The sequence below is a fragment of the Rhea pennata genome, chromosome 8 (assembly GCF_028389875.1).
Source record: "Rhea pennata isolate bPtePen1 chromosome 8, bPtePen1.pri, whole genome shotgun sequence".
NCBI lineage: Eukaryota > Metazoa > Chordata > Aves > Rheiformes > Rheidae > Rhea > Rhea pennata.
Window position 1 is genome coordinate 11559511 of NC_084670.1, and position 20545 is coordinate 11580055.

General features: G+C 38.3%; 1 protein-coding gene across 1 annotated transcript in view; it reads left to right on the plus strand.

The window, feature by feature from the left end:
- The window catches only part of EIF2B3 (eukaryotic translation initiation factor 2B subunit gamma), a 101069-nt gene that overhangs the window by 1510 nt on the left and 79014 nt on the right, over positions 1 to 20545 (plus strand). The window contains exons 3-4 of the mRNA XM_062581902.1: positions 1565 to 1704; positions 19024 to 19183. Of these exons, the coding sequence (XP_062437886.1) occupies positions 1565 to 1704; positions 19024 to 19183 (300 nt within the window). The remainder of the gene's footprint in view (positions 1 to 1564; positions 1705 to 19023; positions 19184 to 20545) is intronic.

The window sequence follows — 20545 nt, forward strand, 5'->3', positions numbered from 1 at the left end:
ATAGCCAAAATCATCATTGTAACCATTTCTATGCTTTACACGACTTGTTTTAGCTATTCAATAGTAGTCTTTTCCATTTGATGTTTTTGACCACTAGTAGGTGGTATTATGGTTGGATCTGTCTTCTTTCTTTTGGTTGTTATGCAGAAATCTTCAGCTTGTTTATCTCCTACTAAAATTTGGACCACACTAGTTTGTATACGCATCTTCAGGAAGCAACCTACCACCTTCTTCCTCTTCTCTTGCTGACTCCTGAGCAAGCTGTATACTTCTGTCTTAATACTCTAGTGACATGAATTCTCTCCCGACTCTTCTGTTGTGTCAGTTGGATCATAATTTTTATTATGTGTTAGGAGTATTTGGTCCTTTCTCTTTGTTCCTCATAAATGCCTATGTTAGTAAATAGATGTACTGCAGGCTGATTGGCTTTTTCCCTTTTGTCCCCCTTGCAAGTGCCTTGTCTCTCCTTTGTCTACCTTATTGGATTTATGCTGAAAGGTGGAAATTCCTTCTCCATCAGTAATTTTTCTTCCCAACTCAAGATGTTGTAACTCTATTGTTTTGCGCAGGTTTGTCAGCCTGTTTTGAATCCAAGTTGGCATCCCATATGGGAGAGGGCAGAATATCCCCTCTTTCTAGTACCAAACTGCCACACAACTGTCATGTTTACAGTCTCTTCATCTTTTCTGTTAGTAGATCCAGTATGACTTCAGTTTTGACCTATGCAAATTGATTTTACTGTATGTTAAGCTTATAACATAGCCATCAGTCTAGAAAGCTTCTGTTATTTGCTGTATTTCTCTTTTAAAATCCCATAAGTTTATGATGTTTCTTCTTTTTTTTTCTGTTTGAAGCTAAATTGAAGATTTGACTCTTGCTTTTTCCTCCAGTTCTTGAGGCCAGAGGAAAAGGTTTCTTGCTGTTCTATTTTCTCTGCAGAATTCTATTGTCACACTCTTTGCTTTGGAAAGTATGTTTTCATATCATTATTGCCAACAAATGCTATCTATCTACCTTTTTTCATTTGTAAATGGAGTAGGTCTTTTGATCACAAAGTACTCCACTTCCTTCCCAGGCTGGTACTGGGAAGTGATTTGAGCAATAAAATGTTGTTGTTGATGGTGTTTTCCATAAAGAGTTATACAGGATTAGGGTGGGCAAAAGACAGAGATCTAAAATATCAGTGGCATTAAAGCAGGGTCTCATGATGGCATTCTTCAGTTCATACTCTTTGAAGGCATAGTTTGAGGTCACTTTCTAAAGATAGAAAACATCTGTTTTCTGTCTTACTAATTTTAGGTCACTTTACATCCCCAGTGCGTCTGTCCCTTTGAGTAAGCTCCTTCCAAAAAGGAGAGATTGTTTTCATCTTCATTAGGAACTTGAATCTCTTTTGCAAGACCTATTATTGCCAAGAGAGCTTAGTTCACTGTAGAACCCAGTTATGTGACTCAAGCCATTTGACACTTCCATCAGGCTTCATAAATAAAAAGTGAGTGTGTCTTATTCACGATGAATACATTAGTGTCTTTGCTTAATCTTGCCCTGCTTTCTTCTGTCCTAGAGGTCATTGTGATTACAAGAAAGGAAATCCAAAAAGTGTTAAACCTGGACACAAAAATGAAGCTGGATTTTGTGTGCATCAGTGACAACATGGACATGGGTACAGCAGATTCACTGAGATATATTCACCAGAAAATTAAGGTATTATCTCTTTTTTTTTTAACCTAGGCAAGAAAACATTTATTTAAAACAATCCTTTTTTTTTAATCCCACTTTAATGCTTTAAGAGCTCTACCATGTAATAATAGAGCAGGTAACTGAATTTCTTGCTCTTCAGAAGATCTGAATTTTGTCTAGATCATCCGAGGGGAAATCAAACAAGAACTCTAAATGACTGGAATTGACAGCTAGGAAGGCTGAAGTAGGTCTGGACTTGGCAGTAGCCTGCTTCTTAGTGTTAGTCTTCTGACAGGTTAATAAAAATGTTGCATCTGTTCATACAGTTTTTGGTATGATGTATGATAGCTGTTGTCTAGTTAGTGCTTGGGAAAGTAGAGTTTTGCACAAATGTTCATTTTGCTCTTAGCCTAAGCAATAAACTGATATGTAAGGAAAACTAGGTTCAGTTCTTGGCACCATGACAGGCTTACCTGTGCTTTGGGCACGTGACTTACTCTATGCTTCAGTTTTCTGCTTTTCCTACACTTTTGGTGGCTTGGTCACATTGTTCCTCAAATTTCATAAAGGGCTGCTTTTCACAGTTGAGTGCTGTTGTAGTAACTGTGTACTGTATTTTAACTGCTAACTACGCAAGTAAAAATACTCCCATGTAAGGCTGAAATGCTGCTTGGAGTTCTTGCCAAGTTTAGGGGTGGAATGTTGTTTTTGTGGTTGTCATACATAACCTTTTTGATTTATTTCCTGTCTGTTTAGGTCATCTTAGCCAAATTGTCTGTTTAAATAAAGTTTGCAACAAAATACCAATGGACCATTTAATGTCCTGAGGTGTCTCTTGTCTTCAGACTCTTTTTGAAGGTAATAAACTGCAGGATAACAGGCTGTGTACTCCTGAGAGGAAAGCGCCAATCAAGACAAGACTTAGTGGGAAAACGTGGGTGTCTCGATGGTATAATGAGAGTTATTTGGCCAGGGATTAATGCACAGACTAGCATGATTCAGTGAGCAAAGAGAAAGTATAAAGAGGAGAAGCAAAATCAACAAAATGATATTTTAACTTAACTGATGGTTTCTGTCCTGTGGATAATTGCACTCTGTCACAGGTCAATTTGGTATTACTTTTAAATGTGTGTATGTAGTAGGGAAACAGCTGTCTGCATCGCAAACTGTGACCATGGTCTTACAGTTTTATTGCCTGATGAGAGTGATAAGTCCAGCTGTTTAGGCAGATCTATTTTTGACAATTCTGGCAACTTTGCTGAGGAGGCCTGAGGGATGACAGTGAAGAATATGAGAGTAAGAAATGGGGAAGAAAATGGACTGTTTTTTCTGAGGAGAGACAGTGTTGGTTTGTGCTTATTTTCCCAAAAAAGGATTAGAGAAGATTGGAAGTAGTACTGGGAAACACACAACTTTTCAGTAAACTATGTATGAATGTCAGCAATTGTTTATAACCTTTTTATTCTGTGTCTTGCTTGTCTGGCCAAATAGGACATAGTGCTCTCTTATGTGAAACACGCCTATACTAAGTTCTGAGCAAATTGCTGCGCTGTGTATTTTGGAGTCATTCCATTAGTAAATGTATACCACTCATATACTTCTTACAGGATATACCCTCTCCTGTCTGATATAGGTGAGAGAACTGCACAGTACAGGCAGATGAAAAGCTGCAGTATGTTGGCTAGATCTATGGTCTAGCAGGAGAGGATTCTTGCTGAAGAATGAATTTCCCTGGTGAAAACAACTGCTGCTTGTGGCCATAGTTTGCTGGCAGAGTTTTTGCAGCCCATGCCAAAAGCCTCATGAGGAGCTTAAACTGGTTGCTGAAACTTTTATTTGTCACAAATTGAGTTAATTGCCTGCGGACAGAAGAGCAAGTATGCTGAGTAAAAACGAGGTAACATGGCACAGTATAGACAGCTTGCCTGTGTGTAATGCAAGTGACATGGAGTAAAGCCAAGATTAAAAATGTGCTGTAAGAAATATGTCAAGGGCTAACTGAATGGCTGATCATAAATCTCAAGATACGTGTAGATACTGGATCACTCTAAAGCATAAAATCTCATGACTTTCTGCTTGGTCTTGTATTTAACAGGGGATTCCACTTGTGTAGCACTGCTGTTCACTCTGCCTGCTTTGGCAGGCTTTTTTGCTGTGTTGTACCTTCATCAATAAAATTTGATACTGTAGAGATTAAATGTTGAGACTAGATTTAGATAATTGCATTCAACAGTAGCATAAGAATGCATGTGTGCAAGGCGTATATGGGCTAAGGGAAGATAGTTTTCACTTTATTTTATCACTTTTTTTGTGCTAGCTCTTTTGGGCAGATGAGACTGACTTTCTCTGTTCATAGCAACAGGCAGCTGACTCGACCAGACTTAGTGTTTCCTTGTTGTTCAGAAGCTGCAAGAGAGCAAAGGAAACCTGTTCAAGTTTCCTGTTTGCTCTTTGCCCACTCTGCACGCACAAGCTTTTTTGGACATCTGCTTCAAGAGTTGATGTAGTAGATGTGTGCTCTTTGCTCTACTGGAACTCTTCCTGTTATTTTTGGCTTTCTCAGCTTACGACTGATTGACAAGGTAGCAGCTTTGTTAGATGTTTTATATTCATTACAAGTTTGATTATATCCTTTTCTTGGATCCTTCCCACAACAAAGATATTGTGCTAAACTTAATTCTTGAAATAAGAAGTAATGAACAACAAAAATCTCGGTCTTGTAAGTTCTATTTTGTGTGTTCCTAGGCCTGAGTGCCAGCCTAACCTGTTTTTTTGCCAGTAATTGTTTAATTGACTTGTTACTGTGTTTTTTAAGACACTCAATTCTGGTGTCTGAAAGCTAACACCAGTAGTAAGTTTGTCTTTACAATTCTTGGCCTGAGAACTGAGGCTTAAAGAGATGAAGTAACCTACCTAAGATCATTTAAAAAGATCTGTAACAGCACTGGAAGTTGGACAGTTATTTCAAATCTCTTACGGTTTTATGCACAAGATCATCTGTCTTTATTGTGTGCACATTGCACACTGTTCTTCCACCTTGACAAGGCCAGCGGGACAAGAGGTTAAACACTATTGCTTTTAATGGAAACTACTGAAATGGGAATGTAGTAGAGCTGCAGTCCAATTTCTGAACCACAAGTGGTTTTTTCAGTGTATGCTGGAGTATGACTTTAAAATAGTCCTCAATGTGGTATTGTGTTGGTTTAAATGTAAGTAACTGAAAACTCATTTTGCAACATATGTAGTAGAAACTGCTAAAGAGTTTTTTTTTGTTTTTGTTTTTTTTTTTTTTTTGTATCTGTTCATATTAAACTTTAATTGGATCATAACTTAATGCAAAACATTGATAAGTGTATTATTAACATCCAGCACTTAAAATGACATGATCAAGAAGCGCAAAGTGCATGCAGCAGTTATCCTTTTGTATAAGGGTATGAAAACAATTTAAGAACTTTGTGACAACTATCTGTCTGAACTTTTAATTGCTTTCCTGTCTATAATCCCAACATTTTCTAGAATGCTGTCAGTTTGGGGATACTGATAGCCATAGTTTGGGGATACTGATAGCCATAGAAACTTCTGTATGGTATATAGACTATGATTTTTAAGGTGCAATCGTGATGTTTTTAGTATACTTCCCATATCACTATCAGTGTTAGTCCCTTGACCCTTTAACACCCTAGTATTCTACCCATCTTTTGCAGGACTAGTAATAGGTAATTAAAAAAAAAAACATGAAAATGGTGAAACTACAAAGATTTAATTCTGTTCTCATTATCTTTGAGGTTAGAAATTACAGAACACAGACTTTTATAGACTTGCAGTTGGTGGTATTATAATACAGCTCTTGTTGAAACTGCTGCTTTATCACCATTGGGATGTTTACAGGTCTCTGTCACCTGATGATCTATGCTGATGGGAGAGCCTAAATAGGTTAAACAAAGAAACAAACTGGTCTTGCATCCTCTAGTTTTCGATGAAAGATTGATGACCTTACCTGGTCACGAAGACTGTAGTGAGCTGGCCTGTCCCGGATGGGTTACTTTGTCTTGGCAAGAGGCTGATAGATAAAGGAAAAATTTTTTTTTTATTATTATTAATTTGGAAGATGAAGGGTGCTATCCTTAGAGGTAAGTAAATTCATTACAGGAACATCAATATTTGTACCTTCTGACTTCCTTTTTTCTTTTTCTTTTTCTTTTTTTTTGGTCATTTGTGTATGCAATTTTACCAGAGTAATTCTGAAGTGGTTTACTTAAAGAAAACTCCAGTACTTGAACTGCTGCCGTATCCACAGCATGGAAATGAAAGGAGGTGTGGATCCAGCAATATATAAGACTTACTGGATGCCAAAAGAGGCACTAGAGTAGATGTTTTCTGCTCACTGTCTGGCAGGTTCTGAAAAGCTATGTAAAGTAGTGGAAAATACCCTTCACTAAATCTTTTAAAGACAACAAAGAGCTATGGCAAACCAAGCAGCTCTGATAGATTATAACAAGCAATAAATAAAGTAGTTATATCCTTAGTTTCCAAATTGTTAAAGCATTGCAGGCATGGGAAGCACATAGCTTTTGTGTGCTTTGTCAAAGTGCCTGTAGAGTTCGTAGGGGGGAAGAAGTAATCTGCTTTCCTAAGAGTCAGCTTCTGTAGAAGATAAACTTCCATTAGGGACAAATGGGAAACAATTTGGATGTAGGAGTAGCTTAAGCCAGCCATGATCAGGAACAATCAAATACTTCTTTCACAGAAAATAAGAAAATTCCGAACTTGCTATGAATTTGTCTTTAATTTTCCTCAACATTCTTTATTGTGAGAGTATGTGGTATTCCAAGATTAAGGGCTTTTAAATGAGATCAGTGTTAGGCACATGTTAAAAACAGTATGACTGTTTATCATACTGCTTTAAGCCATGAGTGAAGTTACAGGAGTGACAGCAGGTGCTTAAGTGTAATTTGTTAACTTCTACATTTTTTTTTTAAGCATCCAGACTCTGCCAACTGCTGGGAGCAGTGGGGAAGGTTTTTTTATTTTTTTTTCCTCCTTCTCTCAAAATTGTTTTCTCCTCAGTAACTATCTCCAGTCCTTGTTTCTGATTTTGATTGGGAAGCAGAAGTGGCTGGAGCGTTCAGATGACTTGAATCTGAAAAACAGGGAAATTAGTAAGAGTCTTCACAGTGTCAGGGTTGATACCTGATATGCTTTTCAGCAAGAGAAGAGAGGCGAGTGGTGTCTACAGCAAGCAGTAGAAGATGATGCGGCATTGTTTTGTAGGCAGCTCATCTTGCGGTGATGACTTTTCTTGTAATTGTGGGCAGTAGATTTCCTCTTAAAATGTTAAGATTTCAAGAGACATCAAAAGAAGTTATGTAATGTAATCCCCTAGCTTACTTAGGAAGGCTTTTCCTCTGTAGCTGGTATTAGTACGCTTTTTTCCAAGTGGTACTATAAAGCCTTCTAATATGTCTGTTAAGGCTTTTGTAGGGTCCTTCTCTCATATATTTCTCTGATTTCTTCAGTCTAGTGTTATGTTTTCAGCTATTTGGCTTCTACCGCCATTCTTGAGGGACTTCGCTCACAGCTTGGGAGACCTTCAGATGATTCGCAGGATTGGTATGCGCAGGATTGGTATGTGCCATGGCCTGCCGTATTATTGCACAGTAATAGTGTTAAGACTTTGGTAGTACAGAGCTCCCAATGTTGAGGATTAATAACAAGAAATTATGTTGTAAGCTAGGAGCCCAACAGTAAATTACAGAGTCCCAGAATGTACTAGTTGAATGTGAGGTGAGTGTGAGCATGAAAAGGTAAATGCAAGATAAGAATATATTGGGAAAGTATGTTTTGACAAGAGATGAGAAATTATTAATGCTGTTCAAGGCAGTGGCAAGGTTTTGCCTGGAATATTTTACAGGTCTGGAACTCATATGCATGTTCAAAAAAAGTGAATTCCAACTGTAACAGATGCAAAGAAGGACTGCTGGAACAAGGAGGAAAGAGCGTTTGTGTTGAGTTTGAATTATTTCTATAGCAAAATCAAGGAAATACACTTTCTGTCAGTGTTCTGGGAAAGGGAAACAAGCACTAGGAAAAGAGATAAGATATCCAGGATTAAATATAATGGTGGAACAAATATAAATGGGTTTAAATTTGCTATGAAAAAAGAGTGAAAATTACAAGAAGGTTTCCATCCATCAGAGGAGAATATGGTTGTGCAACAGTCTTCCAGAAGGAATAATCAAGACAAAAAAAAATCTCCCAACTTTAAACTGGAGTGAGTTGGGATTTTTTTAATAAACTAAGTAATTTGATACCTGCAATGGCAAGAGGCTAAGCTCTGACTCAGGAGACCTCTTTCAGAACTGTATTTCTATGACCTTCAACTCGTACCGTTCATCAAGCTGCTGCAGAACTTCTTGCAGGTTGTAGGTTATTGCTGACCAAAAAAGAAGAAAAAGTCATTGTAACTTACAAATGCGTTCCTGTGAAATTTAGGCCTTTCTAGTATTTGGCCATTTTGTTTTAGTGCCAGATTTTACCAGACCCAAGAACTGCTGCCTGGCACCACCTCTCAGGCTGGGGCCTCTCCAGGCAGCAGATTGAGAAACCTAGTTAAATCATGATTCTGCATTTCAAGCTGAAACAGGAGGCGAATTGGGTGTGCCTGGATCAAGCATTTGTCTTCACTGAGTCTATATTATTTTCACCTTCTGTTAAGCATTTTTCTGCCTTGTGTCACTCAACTATACTCCAGCCAGTGATTAAAATGTGGCGTTCCAGCAGAGTAATAGCAATGGAACGATTTCACATTTTCCTTCCTTGATGAGCCTTTAGTTGTGTTAATGGAAGCTCTGACTAATATGCTGTGAACTAATCAGCATGCCTTCTGCTACTGTCATTCGTGAGTGCTTGCATATGAAATGTCTCGTCCCTGGTGGTCCACCTGCTTTTTCCTGTTTCAAAAAGTAAGATTTGAAAGTAATACAGCTCTTAAAGCAAAACAAAACAAACCCTAAAAAGCTACCAAAAAGAAGAAGGGGGAAAAAGAAACTTTCTTTGAACAAATAAACAAAGATTGAAACTCCAGATCCTCCTGGTATGTGCATCTTTGGGAGCCATGTTGTGGAAAGTGTGATGTCACGGTGGTGGTCTGTATGCTGCTGGGGGTCACTGATCCGTGTAGTCTTGGACGGCATGGCTAAGCGCTTCACTTCCTCTGTTGAAAAATCTCCTTTCCAAACACATGATGTAAGCAAGCTTGCTGTAATGGCTGGAAGGTGGAATCTGAATCCTTCTGGTACAGCTGAGCAGCGTTTGGTGAGCATGGAAAGAAAAACTTCTGTCCCTGTAATATATGGCTATGTATTTTTGTACTGTCAGTGGAAATTAAAAAAAAAAAAAGAAATGCATTTGTAAGAGATGAATAATGTCCATCTCTCCCTGTGAGCAAGACAACTAAACATTGTATTCATCTATTTAGAATAGTAAAAAGTATCTCATCATTTTTTTTTCAGTAGTCCTGGCAGCAACTACTGTTTACTGTGTCTGCTTAAATTGCAAACAAAAACTGCTCTCTTAGAGTCTTTTTTTGTCTCTGACTTTCATGGTGGTAGTAGCATACGGCATGGGGAAGAGAGATGAATCAGGTGGCAGCACACAGGATATGTAGCATCTTGTCTGCAGCTCTAGCTCTGATTCAGTCAGGACTGAGTTACCACCATCGAGGTACTACGCAAAGTTAATTGGTGATTAGCATGCCTAATTCTCATTGCCAAAGCACAGCTGATTGTCATAGTAAAAGCACACGTACTGACAGGTGCTCAGACTGGTGCTGGTAAGAGTGATATAGCACTGCCTAATTTATACCTACTTGATGAATTATGTTCAGGACTCTGCTCTGATCTTTATTTTTCCTGGCAATGAGGGAGTTAGAAAATTCAACATTTTTTTTTCTTTTTTTAAATTACTCAGTTTTAGAAGTATGTATTTTTTTTCCTACCTGTGTTTACTATGGATGAGGGTTAAAACAGCAGAAGTTTGAATGAAGCAGTTAGCCCAAAGATTAGGATCCAGAGCAGTTATTAGTGCGTTTACTATTCTGTGTACTGTCAGCTGAGAATGATGTGAATGATGATACTCTCAGTAAAATCATTTTGCACTTTTTTGCTTTAAAAAAAATTGTAGCTTTCATGGGTACATGAAGACAAGGAAAAAAAATCCTTTATTTTGTCAGGTATAGAAAACCTTTTGTATTGATAAATCAAACTCAAGTTTATAATTACTAAAGTTGTTCTGTGATGAGTGTTCAAAGAATTGATAAGTCTCTATAAAGTGAATTTGGGCATCTTATTTCCCAGGAAAGGATAAGATTTTAAGAGTATGGAAGGAAAAATGTTGAACCAACATCTCAAAACTGCCATCTCTTCTTGGTGGAGAGGCCAAAGATACGCCATGAGTGAATCTTGAATACCTAACTGTCCCTGAGTGTGAAGGAAGGTATGAAGGCGTCGCTGATGTCCATGTTTGCCTGGACTCCATAGAGCAGGAGCCTTAGGGTTCTGTTTGGTGTTCTTAGATGATGTCCTTGCTTTAAAGTTTAAAGTCAGCTTCTGGTCTGAGGTTTTATTTTTTGACTCCTAACTTCTGATCTCCTTGGCTGTTCTGCGTGAGCAGGGCCTCCCTAGTGTCAGGTAGGGCGATAGCTGTAAGGAGGTATTCATTTACATTTCTTTCTGGAGTAGTGTTCCTTCCTTGCTGTCTGCAGCTTTTTTTTTCTTTGTTTTGAGCCTGAATGACTTCTATTTATGTATTTTCCCCATGATGGTTTATGGATCTCAATAGCCCTCCTTGTATCTGAGGTTGGGACTTTTCTTGGCAGTTGAGAGCTGTACAGCTACCTCAGTTAATACTACTGCAGGTGACGTTTCTTAGTGAGTATGCATCCCTCAAAAGACAGGATCAAAGAAATTTGCATGTGTTAAGTATGTAATTTTAGTTATTGGGGAATGTGAAAGGGACTAGTTGCCAAACATCAACCATGGACTTACTGTGTTAAAAGAGGATTTCCCTCTGTTCTTTTCCTGGATACAGTAGTGAGATCCTAACAATAATAGTAGAATAAGATAATAGGAAGGAGGTGATGTGAACAGTACAGGCTTTCTTGGAGGCTATCATTTTGCTCATCTCCTTTTTTCTGTTGTTGTTTGCTATCTTACTTTGTTTAAAACCATAGTGAAGATCAGTGGATTTGTGAGATGTCTACAATATCATTTTGTGTAATGTATTTATGTCATGTTATTATTTTATTTATTTATTTGAGTCGTGTGCTGAAAAGGGAAAGACTGTCAGGTATCCATATTTTCTTGAAGTGAACTTAAGCATATTTTTGTAGTATAAATTCTATTAGTGCCTTTTGGAATGTGGTGAGGACTTGGGGTATAGACTAACAGTGCTGGAAAATGCAGTAGAGATCTTGAAGTCTTGATAATATGTTTGTTATAATACCGAATTACTGCAGACCAAATATCACTGAAAATTTGGAGAGGTGCTAAAGGAGAAAAAATATGCCTGTGTAGTACTAGATGAGGGATAGTAAAGAAATCTAGGATTCAGAACAGTAGATTGCATTATATATTATAACATCTTAAGTATCCATATTCTTGACTTATTTTTACATAACATGATGTGACTAGTTTTTATAGGAAAAAAACACACGAGGACAAAGCTTACCATGTTTTGCTGCATATGGGCACTCAGGCTAGTATGAAGTGACAGTGCCACTGAGTTGTGTTTAAAAGTGACTAGTTCTGTTGAGCCTGTGTTTTGTGGCGCAGGTTAGTATTTGTGTTTTCTTTTAGAGCAGGATTGACATTGAATTCTGTTTAAAGACTTTTTTCACCTTAGAGGGAGAGTTTAATACTAGCTTTTATTTAAAATCAAGCCAATATTAGCTATGGGATGACAGAGTGATTCCTGAGGACATGTGCTATATGTCTTGGTTTTCATTAATATTCTAGTTCGGACTGAAGGGAACTGTCGTGAGCCTCTTGTCTATAAGGTAGTTTGCACAGAGTAATTAAGGCTGTTAGCCCCCAAGCTTGTGGATGAGTTAGAGAATGTTTTTCTGAAAGATGGCAGGTCTTTAGTCACACATGCTTGTTGAGGAAGAGTCTATTAAACCCTTTGGTGGTTTATCCCAGCTGATATTTATTCTCACTCTGAAAACACTTTGTCTTTTATTTCCAGTTTGAACACTGCTGATTGTGATTTCTAGCCCTTGAATCCAGTCATGCCTGCGTTTTGTTCTGTTGCTGAAATATCCTTTGCTGTTTAATTACAGACTGTGGGCAAAGGCCATCTTTCTCTTCAATAAGTTGAGCCAGTTGAGCTCCATTAGGACTACTTTTTATTACTATTGTTTGCATGACTACAGCACCTGACTGCCTAAGGCTCTCCTTACATTAAGTGTTAAGCCTGGGCTTGAGCTCTGGGCTTTGGCAGCAAGCCTGCTGAGTCGCTGCTGTTGAGATTGGAGTCTGACTGCAGCGTTCTCCTTCCTATTCATGTGAAGCAGTGTCCAACATCAGCTGTGCAGTGGGTCTGTTAGTGCTGCTGTCCAGGTAGTCCTGGAAACCTTCCTGCCAGGAATAGGAGTGACGAGGATAACTCTGTCTCTGGAATTCTCCTGTTTGTGAAGAAGGGATCTGGCCATGCTGTACATTAAGCAAAGGGAGAATTCAGCTTGCCAAACTGACCTTCCATGAGCTGGTGAATTCTGGGCCTGGATTATGGCATGCTCAAGCCCTAGATCAGGCTTTTAACGGTTTGTGCAGGAGGAAGATTTGTGCTTTTCCCCTGAGCTTTAGCATGTGTGGCCCTCATGAGTGATGGTGTTCTTGTTCTGGATGCCTTGCCTTAAGTAGGTCTCTTCCATGGAGTGCATCAAATCTGAATGCAAATCCAGCAGATAATACTTACTCCTACAAACGAGGAAGCATAAAGAAACAAAATTGTATGTGTTAGTATATGGTGGCCTGATGATTGTCAATTTTCTGTAAGTGTAATGGTAGCAGAGTTCTAAAAAAAGATACTGATGATAAATACTGTGCTAGCTGGTAAACGTATGCAGAGCACTTCTTAGGTATGTCCTGGCAGGGAATAAAACCATGTCCTTTAGAAATTACAGGTAAGTAATACACTTGACATACTCTATTGATCCAAGACAGAAGTAGACCTTTTGTTAAGTGAATGATAAGGCTAGGTTCTTAGGTGGAAGGTAGCACTTGATGTTTTATAAGGTGGGAAACTGGTGGAGAGGGGTGTTGTGCCCGAAGGATGAAGTTGAGGAAAGATTTTTAGAATACTGTGCAAGATTGCATTAATCAGAACCAGAGTAAAAGATGCAAAGCTTGTATTTCAGACCATCTGATTTACTGTTCTGTAAGTGTCATAATATCATAGTCCTACTTAAAAAAAACCTTCTTAATAGTTTATGAATTGATGTAAGTTTATGTGTTCATCTATAAGCTTCTGGATTTGGTTGCTGATGAGTGTAAGTTTTCCACCTCACAAGTCAGTTTCAGCACGAGGTAGCAAGACTTCCTCCTGGGAGGAGACAGGATGCCTTCAGGGCTTGAATATCTTCCCTGTTCTGAGCTTATATATATGTAAATTAAAAAATATTGATTTTGGATGCTCGGTCTTGAGATGCGACGATAATGTAAAATAATGTTTTCATTGTAGGATCCCATCTGATACAATGCATAGGATGAGCCGTATGATGGGAGCAGGTTTAAGCTTCCTCCCCAGCTCTTGGCATCTGTCTTCCAGCTCTCTTTGAGAACATAAACAGTGATGCTGACAGGTTACGTGTGTGCATGCATTCATATTGCCTCAAGATACCTTCACCTGATGAATTCAGGGCTGTCCAAGAAACTAGAAGGGACTCCCTTGGCTCCTGGATTAGACTTCTCGGTTGAAAAAAAAAAAAAAAAAAAAAAAAAAGACGTCACCCTTTTCTTTTACTTTAAGACACTACTTTTCCCACCAAAAAAAAAAAAAAAAAGAAAAAGAAAAAAGAAAAGAATTCCTCCACCTTTTGTTGAGGAAGGGCTGCTTCTGGATTTCGGATTGGGGGACAAGCTGGTCCATCCCCAGTCTGATGGCCTTAGAAGAGTTATAATGGTGCTAGTCTACAGCAAACCTGCTTTTGCAGAGTGAGTGCACAAAATAAATGTTTCATATTTGCTAACTAAGTACTAAATCATGATTTGCTTCTGAATCCTGGTGTCAAGGACATTATAAAAGCAGAATTCCCAGCCAAAGGCAGTCAGTTAGGTTGGTAGCTAACAAGATCCTATAGACATCAAAAATAAATGAGGTTTCCTACTCCAGTTACAGCAACAGCCAAAAAGCTTCAAAGAAGTCACAGGTGTGGAAATTGGAGGACTCTTAATGGAGACTGAGTTAAAAAGGGATTCTCTAAAGCCATGGATGTAAGTCTCTGATCTGAACCATGATGAGTAATGCAATTGCTAGGAGGTATCTCTGTCTTTGCCTAGAGCATGCTAGCAAGTAATCAAGATGTTTGCCTGTAGCCAAACTGTTCTCTCCTTTTTCATGCTTTAGAATAATAAAAGCATTACACAGAAACCCCACTGTTAATGCAGCATATGGGTGAAGTTCCAGACTATTGTGTATATAAACTCTTGGTCTTAATACCAGCAGTAATTATAACTTATCCCTCTCTGCCTCGTAGTATGCTGACACCACAGGAAGAGATGCAGTTCTCTGTGCAGAGTTGGGTTAGGCAGAGTATAGGAACAAAGTTCATCTAATCTCTCTTATTTTTCCTTTTTTCCCTTTTTTTTTTTTTTTTTTTCCTGTTAAATGTTCAGCTGTAATACTGTGCAATTGGAAACTTTCAGCATTTAACTTCAATGTTTTGTCTGTCTTCAGCTCTGTTAGAGGATGGTTCTGCTGCTAGTGGATGTTACTTCTTTTCTGTTTATAATGCAAACTGACATTTGTTTTTCTCTTTCTCTTGAGGCTGATTTTGTTCAAATTAGAGATTTCCTTGCAACATACGTTTTCTCATTTTCTAGTCTGTAATTTTTGAGGCCCCTCAGCAGTTTAGGCTACAAGGTCCTGCCCTTGTCTGTACTTCATAGGAAAAGTAGAGTGAATACCATTAAAAAGTCAGCTTTTGCTGCCAGCTATCTGTGGTAACCTTGATATCCCCTGTTTGAACAGAAGGGATCCAGCAGTCATTGCTGAATGTGAAAGAGTTTTTAGTGTTGCCCTTGGTATGTAGGGTGTGAGCAAGTCCAAGGCTTTTTGTTTATGCTGGTATATTACACCATATAATTGCGTTCATCTTTTGATCTATGGTATGAATTAGTTCCATTGAAAACATATTTTCAATTTTTAAATCGGCTCCTTGAACCGAGTTCTTAAAACATTCTGCCTTTTGGTTTTGTTTTCTTTTTTTGCATAGAAGTTCCATGTTGTGCTAGGTTTAATAAAACTGTTGACATGTTGGTTTTGAGTTTTTTTTTTTTTTTTTACAGTACTTTTCTCTGTTTTGTATGAATTTCTTGATGTTTTATGTTGCTGTGTTTATCCAGATTGAGGGTGTATGTTATCTCATAGGATCTGAGTACCTCACAGTTCTGAAAAGATTTATCTGGTAGTGCAGTGGTATTATCCAGAGTTATAGAGGGAGAGATGAGATTTGGACTTGTCTGAACTGTGTTCAGTGTAGGCTGAGCTGGAAGCCCAGGACTCCTTCCGTGCTCAGCAGGGAGGGAGAAATACCTTCTTGAAACTCAGATTATAGGTGGGATAAACAGACCTCTGCAGGAGCCAGTTTATCTCCACTGATTACAGGCTAGATTTCAGTTCCTTTATTGCAAATCCAAGGTTAAATGGGATTATTGAGGCCCAAGCAACTCTTCATCGGACAGTGTCATATTCTGCTATTTCCCATGGCTCTTGTGATGCTCACAAATAATACGAGCTTGCTCCAACATGCTAGGGCTGCTGCCCATACCCCAGTAGTATTTCAGTGTTCCCGTGCATTCCCCAACCCATAGTCATTTGCTCTTTTCTTATGCTTGGGTCGTAGTTTCTTTAAGGTGGGGATTTTTTTTTCCCCACTTGGCCTGTTCAGCAGCTACTGCTACAGAGCCCTGGTCTGTCATTGTGCCACAGAAGTATTAAAATGACACACAGCAAGTTTGGCAGAGCAGGAAAGTGAACATGAATTTCAAGAATTTTTGTGCTCCAACTGGTCCTGCTTGACTTAAGCCGCTTGCCTTGTCCTCTCCCATGCTTGTCACGGGTGTTGAGGGTGGTGCTTTAAAGGTTTGTGCATCTATTTTTCTTCCTTTTCGGTGGTTGTGCTTGGGGTGTGCGCTTTCTGGAGTTTTTTTAATCAGTTCGTGTCGATTCTTATCGTGTGTTTGTATAACAGTTTGAGGCTGATATAATCATTGTTACATATATTTCTTTAAGGGATGTGTGTGAGTCTTAGGTGTTTGCATAATTTGTGAAGTCTGGTACGTTCACATACCCCTAGTTAGCACATGAGTGCATGTAGTACATGCTTCTCTTCTTTGTGTCAGTGGTTCACTGGGAAGGTGCACTATATTTATATGGTACGTATAGAAGTGTGTACTTAAAAAAAAAAAAGACCCATAAGCTCTACCATTTATTTTCTTTCTACTCCACCCGCCCTAAGAAAGTAAAGAAAAACACACACTTTTGCTAGAGTTCTAGGATAGTTTATTTTTTCATTCAGCCATTAGTTTATTCGTTCAGGAGTTGTACACTGGAAAAAAGTGCATCCATTAGACAGTGAGGGCTTTATTTATGAGGGTGGTGGTGTTTCAAAGGGGAGGCTGTCAAGTCCCAAAAGAGCCTTTCATGGTGTATTCTCAGCGTGCTTCTGAGGCCACTGCTCTGCTCATCAGGAGGAGAAGCAGAAACGTGGGCTTTACAGAGCAACTGTGTGTTTCACTGGTCCCTGCGCTCACTGACGTTTATTTACATATTGGGAGAGTAAATGGGTAGAACAGATGGCAACCAGACATTTGGTGGTTCTGTTCCCGTATGCTCCTCAGGGGTCTTGCATTCAGTTTTTGCAAAAAAGCTTGTCCTATAGTTAGGAGAAAAAAAACCCAGGAGCCTGTTCGCAACTATGAAAGGCTTGTTGGGATTTTACTGTAGTGACAGATTAAAGCACTTAGTGAAATGTGAAATAATTACAAGATTCGTTTTACAAGTCCAAATAATTGTTGCTTAATATAAGTCCACTGACGGGTCTGTGTCTCTCCCCCGCCTCTCCTTTCCCCTGTGGTTTGAAGCCAGAGATCTCTTCCTTCTACAAAGTGAGTTTGAAAAGAAGCAGTTTCTTTATCTATGTCCTGGATACATTTTGTCCTTTCTGCAAGTATTGTAACTCATTTGTGCTCTTGCAAAAATTGAATATCTGGAAATTTTGCACAGTTTTTCAGGGTGTCAAATATGTGTTACATTTTTCACTATTTGCAGTTATGAAATTGGAGTTTTCTTCCATAGCAGGTTGGATTTTTTTCACCTTTGCTTTTTACACACTGAAATACTGATTCAGGGCTGTTTTCAGTATAGTAGACAGCTTGCTTTAGTGTTTTTTTTCCCCCACTGTATGCATGTTCTTTGTTTTAGACAAGTGATAATTAAAACACTTCTCTAGGCAAATCCATAACGTAAAATACACATTTTGAAAATATGTTAAAAGGGGAGATGTAAGTCAGATTTTGAATGTGTAAAATTCTCAACCTGCGCATTGTTACTTCCCATAAAGCAACCAGCTGTTTCTCAGTAAAGTGGGAAGAAATCAAATGAAAACTGAAGGGCTTGACCTTATGTGCAGCGTGCCAAATCAGCAGCTCTCATAGTTTGAAATGATGACTTCTGATGACTTACCAATAACACTTGGAAGCTTCCTACCATTTGTAGGAGAACCTGTCAAATAATGTGTATAACAGACCTCAGTTATTCTTACCTACGGTGTGGAATCTGCTAATAGTAGATAAAAGTCTGTAAAGCAAACCTTCCAGGTCCATGCTGAACTATTTCTCTTTCAACCAAGATGGCATTCGAAATACAAATAGAATTATTGGTTCTCTATGAATAAGTAAATCAGACTTTACCAAGTGTTTTGCAGTGCCCTTCTTAGTAAATAACATATTAGAAAAGAAAGAACTGGGATACGAAAGAACTGGGAAACGATGTTCCCCATCTCTGGGAGGCTTATATATTAAATTATGGCAAAGAAAGTGAATATGTCAAGAAAGAAACACTATCTTCTTGAAACACATTTAGAAGGTTAATCATTACCCCTCCCCCCCCAAAAAAGGTGGAAACTCACTAATTTTTTATAGGCTGTGCTGCAGAAATATTATGTTAAGATTAGTTTAAATGAAGATAATTGCCAAACTACTAGACTTTTGGCAGTATGTTCCACAAGCCATGTGAAATGCAGAAAATCATTTCTCAGTAAGAGTTTTTATCCTGACTGTATTGCTAGTGTGCAATGTTAATGAAGCTGTGTCTTATTCAGTGTGTGATTACATTTTTGTGATATATGCAGCAGTTCTCTTAAATGTTTTGTAAAGCACTTTGAAATCCTGTGAGATCAAAATTAAATACAAGCCTGTTATTTAATAGGACCTAACTTCCTCAGATTTTTATATGGAGTATTGCTGGTTTTAGGAAATGTATTTCTAAACTGAGCCCACCATCGTGGCACAATTACTGAGCAAATCACATCCTAGATAGTCTTTTTTTTCCCCTCCTGATAAAATAACATAATTTAAATCTTTTCCAGTGGTTTGTAGCCAGATGCAAAGTCAGCTGAAAAGATTTATTCAGAAAGATTTCTTTTCTACATCATTATGTAACTGAAAGTAGCCATTATAAATACTGCAGAATTTCATGGCAGTCTTGAAAATCATGACTTCTGTATCCTGGTTCCTTCCATTAGGAGGAGATGGTAGTTTAGATGGTCACATTTTCTTTATGGCCCAGAGCTGGGTAAGCATATAGCTAATTCAATAACAGCAGGACTCAAGCAACATGAACTGGTAAAATTCAGTGCCTCAGAATTAATTGTCGTTTCCAGTAAAAACCTGTACTAGTAACTTTTTCTTTGTCAGTGTATGTATGGCACACCTTATGTTTAAGAAACAAAACAAAAAATCCCATAAATGTTACAGGTAATATTTGTTGCTAAGTCATCAGATGCTAGTCCATATCTGGTCATGTGTGTCTCTGAAGGCTTTATTATTTTCTTCTGTCTGGCAGACTGATGTCTTGGTGTTGAGCTGTGATCTGATCACAGATGTTGATTTATATGAAGTTGTGGATCTCTTTCGGACCCATGATGCTACTCTCTCCATGTTGATGAAGAAAACTCATGAACCTGCAGAAGTGGCACCAGGACAAAAAGGGAAAAAAAAGCCAGGTATGTAGATAAGAATATATATAAATAATAGAGAAACTATCAATAGGTATAATATGAATGATTATCCATCAGAGAGTAAGAGAAATTAAAAGATACCCTATTTCTTCCTCAGATTCCTTAGCAGGATTGTAACTTGCTTTTTTCGTGTTCAGAATTAAGTATTAGAGTCGTGTAATCTTGCAGGCTCTGGTCCAAAGCTCACAAGAGTTCAGGGAAAGGCTCCAGGTGACTTCAGTGAGTTTTGGATCAGACCCTAAATTTTTCTTACATATGAACATTAAAACCATTAGATTTTTTTCAAGAGCACTCAGCATCAGCCAGATTTTAACTGGGAATTTTAGCATTGACTGTAGGGAGCAGAGTTAGATGGGTAACAAATACTTCTGGAAATTCTTCCCTCTCATGGTATGTATTGAATTACACTTCTGAGATCATATCCAGAAGCCTTTTACTAGGCAAAATTCCCACTGATTTCAAGAACTTGGTTAGATGCTTATCTAGTCCTTCTTACCATGATATCTGAGTTAGTGCCTTGCAATCTTTAATGTATCTATTCTCACAACATTGCTGTAAGGCAGGGCAGGGCTATTATCCCCGTTTTACCTGTATGCTAAAAGTACTGAATGCTATACAGTTGTTCCCATACCTTACCTCTCAGCAATTTAACACATATTGTTAAAAGAAAATGAGGCTTGATTATTGCCAGTTCAGTTTCCTGGTCCATGATTAAAGCTCACAGGTATTACAGTAATACAAATAAGAAAGCATGGCTTCGAACTATTTGAGACAGGAGCGAAACACAAGCCAAAAGTTTTACTACGTGTGTGTCTGAAAGTGGAGGAAATATGTGGCTTTTTAAAAGAAAGGTACTTAAACTTCTTACTTTAAAAGATTTTCTGGAGCAAAATGTAAGGATAATAGAGCTTAAAACATTTAGGAATTTGACTCCCTAACAGCTCTACCCCTTCCAATTTTAAAAGGGCATTCTAAATCATAATTGCATATAAAACATTGTCAGGAGCATTACTGTAGCTGCACAGTTAAGCATTTAGGAGTTTGGAAGGGCCTGGAACCAATGGATCTATGATTAAATGTCATAGAGTTGGCCAGTAAGTGATCCCTGTTCAGCACACAGGGCAAGGCAAGGGGAGGTCTGTGAGGAAAAACAAGATCATCTGAAGACTCTTACCAAATGCAAACACATCAGGTTGCACATGCATTCTTAATTTGCTTGTTTCCTAAAGTTCATGTGCATGTCTTTGTAGCATTATTCTTCTTATATTACTTGTATAATAGTTTATGTATGACTTCCCAGATCTGTAAAAGACCAAACTTAAAAAAAATTGAAATTCCGTCATGTGG